Below are 6,331 nucleotides of genomic sequence, written 5' to 3' on the forward strand. Positions count from 1 at the left end.
ATAACAGCCAACATAACACATATGCTTTGTAGATAGTTGTTACCTATGCAACCAATTGAAGCAAGATTGGCTGTGGCAGGTGCAAACTTGTCATGGTTTCACTGGGCGATGGGGATAGAGGCTGGGATGTCCTTTAACTTGTTAAGTGGGTCAGAGAAGTGAATATTGATCCTCAGACAGCACATTCAGACTTCAGTGTTTAAGGATGTGGGGCGGAGGCTTGCGGACAATGCCTGGGGCTGAAGATAACGCCTGAGTTAATGGCACGGAGAATATTTGAGACCTTGGTAATGGAGACCATGGAACACAGTAAAAAGCTGTCTTTCATTTCCTCCTGATAAAGAGTTATGAGCTCATCACAAAACATGCAGTTTTGCTTTCAATAGATGCTACTGAGTGATGTAGGCTTTCATTCACGGATTTTATTTTCAATAAACACCATTAAACTTGTCACACGAACCTGATACCAGAGTTTATACGCACTGATAACATCGTCTCTTTAAAAGCTGTGTCTGACAACTAGAGAAATTAAAGAGAGTATCTTACAAAAATGTATAATTTATCTTCTTACAAACACTTGAAGGACAAAAGTGGATCGCGTGTGGCGGCATTAGGTAGGGGGATGCACAAATTGTAGCACATGTTATGGTCTTCATCTATCAGACACACATATGTACATATGTATATCCTGTGTTTTCCTAACTATGACCAAAGGTTTTATTTTAAGCAGGTCTTCAATCACTTTAAACATTCATAAAATCTGTGGATTCTGTCCTCCCTTCTCTAAATGGCACTAAGAGCACATTTGAAAGTCATTAGAGATCGTAATTAGGTGGCTTGGTCCTCAGTGTACTGTTTGAGTATGAGAGAATCCCTGCTGAATCACGAAGGAGTGAGCCTCAGCAGCCTTCAGGATACAAGTGATGGGCTGAGAGGTCCCGTCTTCTCTGCACTGGGAGGTTTTGGTTCAGCTTCTTTCGATTGGAAAGGAGTCAGTTTGTCTGCAAAGGAGGAAGTCCATGGCACTAGTCCCACTTAGTGAACAGGCATTCCACTGCTGTAGATACTGCACGTTTTCTACCAGTAAGGAGAGAATCAGTCTCTGAACCTCATGCTCAAGAGCTGAATGCTTCCTTTGATCTTAGATGTGGGAGTGCAGAGTTGACCAATCCCAAGGAGCTCAGTAGAGGTCCCTCAAGTCAACCTCAGTATACAGTGATAGATATGTACATGTTCAGTGTGATCTTAGATATCACTGTGTCGTTCGTTTCTGTGATGTTTATTGGAATTGAACTGGTGCACAGAAAGTAAGTGCAACGTGACACGTTCTACAAACTCAACCATCTATGGACAAATTTACACTGGCAATAAACAGCACAGGAAAGTAAGTTACCCTTAAGTCATATCCTGAGCTTACCTCGATTCCAAGTTTACATTTGGAACCCCCTTTGTTCAAAAAGGACACATACAAATGACCTCACATGACCACAGAAGCATACACGGGACACTTCTTCACTGTGCTTCTTATATGCAGGTGATGCTGGACCATGCAGCAGAAACATTTTGCCTCCACCCAGGTGCTTGCTTTGATACCCGTCACATTTCTCCCCCGCTGGTCTTCAGCTCCAGCTCCTGGAGGAAGGCCTCATTGTTCTGAGGGCAGTTGGAGTGGCAGGTGCAGGTCCCAATGACCATGACTGGCTTCTTGATGCTTTGCCCTGGGGAGCACTGAAACTGCACTTGGATGGTTTTGGTGTTGTGGGGGGTACAGCACCTGCCATCGCTGCAGACCCCACAGAACCTGGGTTTGTAGGTATGTAGGCTCGTGCAGTTCTTGTATTGCAGGTGGATGGCTTTCAGGGACTTCTTGGTGCGAAGACACTTTTTACCTTTCTGAGAAAGAGAAAAAGAAGAATGCTGAATGAAAATCCTGCGGTTCTGAAAGACCATGTTAGCAGTCACCCCATCCAACCTGTGCTTTTGGTAAACAAATCATTGACTTTATTTGGACAGTCTTGTCAGCTAAGATTAGTTGCTTCCCCAGAGTACCTGGGAACTCGTGATAAAGTTTAACCAATAAGCCCATCAACCCAATATTTCTGGACAATCCTCTGCCTTTTGGACAGTTCTTATTTGTCTCTTACATTCATTTTCTTTTCTGCCTAGAATTTGAACATAATACTAAGTACGCAGAATTCCCATTTGTCATTGAGGCTATGAACATGAAGAAGAAAGAATCTCTCTCATTTAAAGCCATTGTTTTATTTAGCTAAATGCATTCTTTTGTGTTATTAAGAGAGGGAATAAATGTGGCAATTATTAAAGCCTGTTAATGTTTCAGAAACTTTTCAGGCATAAATTCATTTAACTCCAACGACATTCATTCACATAAGAAATAACTGTACAACTGACCCAATTTTATTTGAAAAAACCGAGTCTCAAAGGACTGAAATGATCAGAAAGTACCAGGCATTGGAATTTGTCTGATGCAAAGCCAATTCCTTCTAATACATTATGACCTTGGAAATTCTAGGACAGCGAAATTTAAGATTCTTTCTGTGAAAGTGCATTAGGTGATGAGTTTATGCAATACACTACCAGTTCAAATAATAGATACATTATCCAGGTTTTATTAAATAAGCAGACAAATGACTTTTATTTTCTACTCCACTTTGAGTTTGCCACAGTTCTCCTCTGCACCCTTTCCCACGGTGTGTGGGGTGGTGATTAGGAATCCCTGCTGTCATTGCTTCTCAAACCCTCATGCACATCAGCATCACCTTGGCAGTTTGCTAGAATACAATTGCTGGTCCTCAGCCAGAGTTAGCGCCTGTGACGTGAGGCCTACGAATCAGAAGGTGCTACAGCTTAACTGGCGACAGACGACACAAGAGCCTCAGTCACAGACGTAAAAAATCTCAGAAACAAGATTCCAAACACATTTCCAGACCTCGTATAACGTATGTCCACTATATAAACACCTTAAGTATACTATTTCCCAACATAAGATGAGGTGTTAAGTTCAAAGAGTCATCAGTTGTGCCTAGGAACACTACAAAAGATCAAATTCTAGGAGCATTGTATTAAAAGGACTTCTTTAATAACGAAGTAACTACGTTCATGCAGATATTGAAGCTCCTGTTTCTCCTTTCTTTTTTTGTACTTATTGTTTAGGATATATTCTTCTCAATGACCATTAGAGCCAGAGGGAGCAACCTTGCTGTGCATGTTGTGTGCATGCAATTAAATGTATGAATCCTTCTGTGGGCAAACATTCATGGTGAAGCTACATGTATGTTTCCTAAAGTGACAGAAAGTACATTTCTATGGTATAGTTTTGGAGAAAAGGTGTTCTTTCAAAATTTGCAGAAGGAATATAAAGTTGAAATAAGTCTCTAAAATCATATAGCTGAACAACCACATAACCAATGAGAACACAATGAACCCTTGTTTTAGTGGTAGGGAAAAAATTAAGTGTTTGATGGTTAACATCAGCAGAATAGTTAATCTGTGTCCAACATTTTACAAATTCATTTCATTTAATCCTGATGACCTCAAGATAGATGTTTTCTTTTTTCTTTTTGAGGCAGGGTCTTTCTATGTAGCCTGGACTTTCATAGAACTCTCTATGTAGACCAGGCTGGCCTTGAACTCACAGAGATCTTCCTGCCTCAGCGTCCCAGGTGCTGGGATTAACAGTGTGTGCTACCATTGCTCAGCAAGAGATATTTTCAATGGTCACACTCTATGGGGAAAGAATTGAAAATAAATAAATAACACCACACGGTTAGCTAGGTCATGTTGAAAGGATTTAAAGCCAGGCTAAACAGGCCTCGTGATGTCCCCTTAAATGTTATAGGATATTCTTTAGAGTAGAGATACACAGAGCTTGCATTTCTAGGGGCTGTTCTCTTTTGGCCTCAGGCTGATATGTGGATCTATGCAATGGTTAAATCTGATATTACATTTATCCGATCCAGTTCTGCAACAAGATCTGTTATGTCATCAGGAACTAATTAGGACTCTCGATCTTCACACCTTATACCCGGAATCAACACACTGTGTTGACATATTCCACCTCTCCTTCAAAAAAAAAAAAGTATGCTGTTTCATTTGGCTCATGCTGCCTTACTCTGGCAAACGTATTATTTCTACCAGGCTTTTAAAAATATTGTTGATAATTCCCAGACACCCATTCAGGCATGCACTGATAGCTGTTTATTGTGTAGACAATATGTTCCAGGGTGCACAGTAGGATCTGGAGACTTCAAGGGTAATCAAGCGCACATAGAATCTATTCTGGTCCTTCCTATGGCTTGAACCTGATTTATTTAAAAAAACGTAACCTTTGCTAAATTAGCTCCGCTCGACAACAGGAGAGCTGATTTTTCCTCCAAGTATGGGATGGGATTTACTCGAGCATCCTGTTTTGGATAAAGTATTAGAGTGATGTGCTCTTTCCCCTTTTGTTTGCACAACTGCTGTACGTTGCTTTGGGGCGAGGGGGGGGAAGCACTTATGTATTTTAAAAAAGAAAGGTAGAAAGTACGGTTTTGATTCAGGATGTCCCACACCCTTTGTCTGGGTTAACGCTCAGCTGGAGCAGATTTTCCACTAGGTGTGACAGTGGCTTTCTGAAGGCCAGGCTTCAGGGAGAGTGACGCTATATACGCGATTGGACTCCTCTAGGCTCCTACCTTGTCTGTTGATGGCGTGGGCTCTTGTTCGCAAGGCCGAACCATACAGAGGCGACTCTGTTTCACCATCTCACACTGGCGATTCCTGTTGGTGACCCGGGTGGACAAGCCCATGCCACAGCTCTTAGAACACGCGCTCCACTCTGTGGTCTGCTCAATGCAGTTGATACTGGAATCAGAGACTTCCACCCCTACCGTGGCTTCTGGCCTGTAGGCTAGCGAAAGGGTAAATACAGTTATTTCAGCAAACCGTGGGGGGGGGGGGATCAATAAGTGTTGTCCCCTAGAATACATTAGACAGTGGATTTTAATTCTGGAGTTAACATAGATCAGTTTTTGAAGAGCACAGAACTAGGTCTATTTGCAAACCCCTAACAGGCAGGGCGCAATGCAGAACTTCAAGAAATCTTTATGCACTTAACCCTAAGCTTAAGACAATTTGTCATAGGAACTTAGTAATTTTATGAACATAGGACCGTATATAGCATCCTAAGCTGAATGTTTTTAACATGTGACTTGGTACACAGAAAGGTCATGCTAACAACTCAATTTTGTGTGTATATGTTCAGGTGTGTGTGTGTGTGTGTGTGTGTGAGTGTATATGGCCGTGTGTTTGAAGGTTTACATGTATCTGTATGCATACACATGTGTACAAAGGCCATAGGTCTAGCTCAATTGTTGTTCCTCAGGAACGCATTCACTGAAATTGTGGGCTAATTAATTGGGCTAGTCTAGCTGGCCAGTGAACTCAAGTGACCCACAGATCTCTGCCTCCTCAGCATTAGGATTGCAGGTAAGGGATTTTTTTTTTCTTTTTTTGGATTTTTCGAGACAGGGTTTCTCTGTGGCTTTTGGTTCCTGTCCTGGAACTAGCTCTTCTAGACCAGGCTGGCCTCGAATTCACAGAGATCTGCCTGCCTCTGCCTCCCCAGTGCTGGGATTAAAGGCGTGTGCCACCACCGCCAGGCAAGGGATTTTTTTTTTTATGAAGGGTCTTGGGGATCCAAGTAAGGACCTCACAATAGCTCTACCAGTTGAGCTATTTCCCCAATGCTACATATTAATTTTGATGAGTAAGTAGAGCCACCCAAACCAAAAATCCAGAGAAGGGATTTTCTCGGGTCAATCAGGAGAGAGAGGGCCAAAGAACACCCACCCAATAATGCACAAAAGAAACAAAAGTGACTGATTCGAGGGGACCCTTTAAAAGAGGAGCTGTGTGAATGTTTCTGCAATCTAGCTCAGACTTAAATAAATGATGCATTTGATCTCAGTGGGCGATCTGACATTCACAATAGAATGGCCAGAAGTAAGCCAACTTCTCATCTCAAATCCCAGAGCCAATGCCTGTTTCCTGACTACGTTTACCCTAACCTCCCATGACTGTGGAGATCCTCACCTGGAAGGGCCAGGCCTCCCAGTGTGCCCTGCTCATTTGGGCCACAGGTCCACTTTTCACAGCACTCCCCAGGCACGGCAACTTTTCTTGGAGCTGGGCAGTCGGGACCGGGCAGCAGTACATCCAGCTGGCAGCGGGGCACACAGCCAATCTGCCCATCTCTGCAGGTACAGTGGTACTGACAGTTTGGTTCAAACTTCTCTCCGCTGCGGTAAATGACCCCATCGAACACACA

General features: G+C 42.8%; 1 protein-coding gene across 1 annotated transcript in view; it reads right to left on the reverse strand.

The window, feature by feature from the left end:
- Positions 1 to 407: 407 nt before the first annotated feature.
- Ccn3 (cellular communication network factor 3) overlaps positions 408 to 6,331 on the reverse strand; it is a 7,829-nt gene continuing 1,905 nt past the window's right edge. The window contains exons 3-5 of the mRNA XM_013351258.2: positions 6,097 to 6,331; positions 4,698 to 4,912; positions 408 to 1,893 (exon numbers count right to left, since the gene is read on the reverse strand). The exon at positions 6,097 to 6,331 is cut by the window's right edge and continues 18 nt beyond it. Coding sequence (XP_013206712.1) covers positions 1,597 to 1,893; positions 4,698 to 4,912; positions 6,097 to 6,331 — 747 coding nt within the window. The 3' untranslated portion in view covers positions 408 to 1,596. The remainder of the gene's footprint in view (positions 1,894 to 4,697; positions 4,913 to 6,096) is intronic.

The sequence above is a fragment of the Microtus ochrogaster genome, linkage group LG3 (genome assembly GCF_000317375.1).
Source record: "Microtus ochrogaster isolate Prairie Vole_2 linkage group LG3, MicOch1.0, whole genome shotgun sequence".
Classification (NCBI taxonomy): Eukaryota; Metazoa; Chordata; class Mammalia; order Rodentia; family Cricetidae; genus Microtus; species Microtus ochrogaster.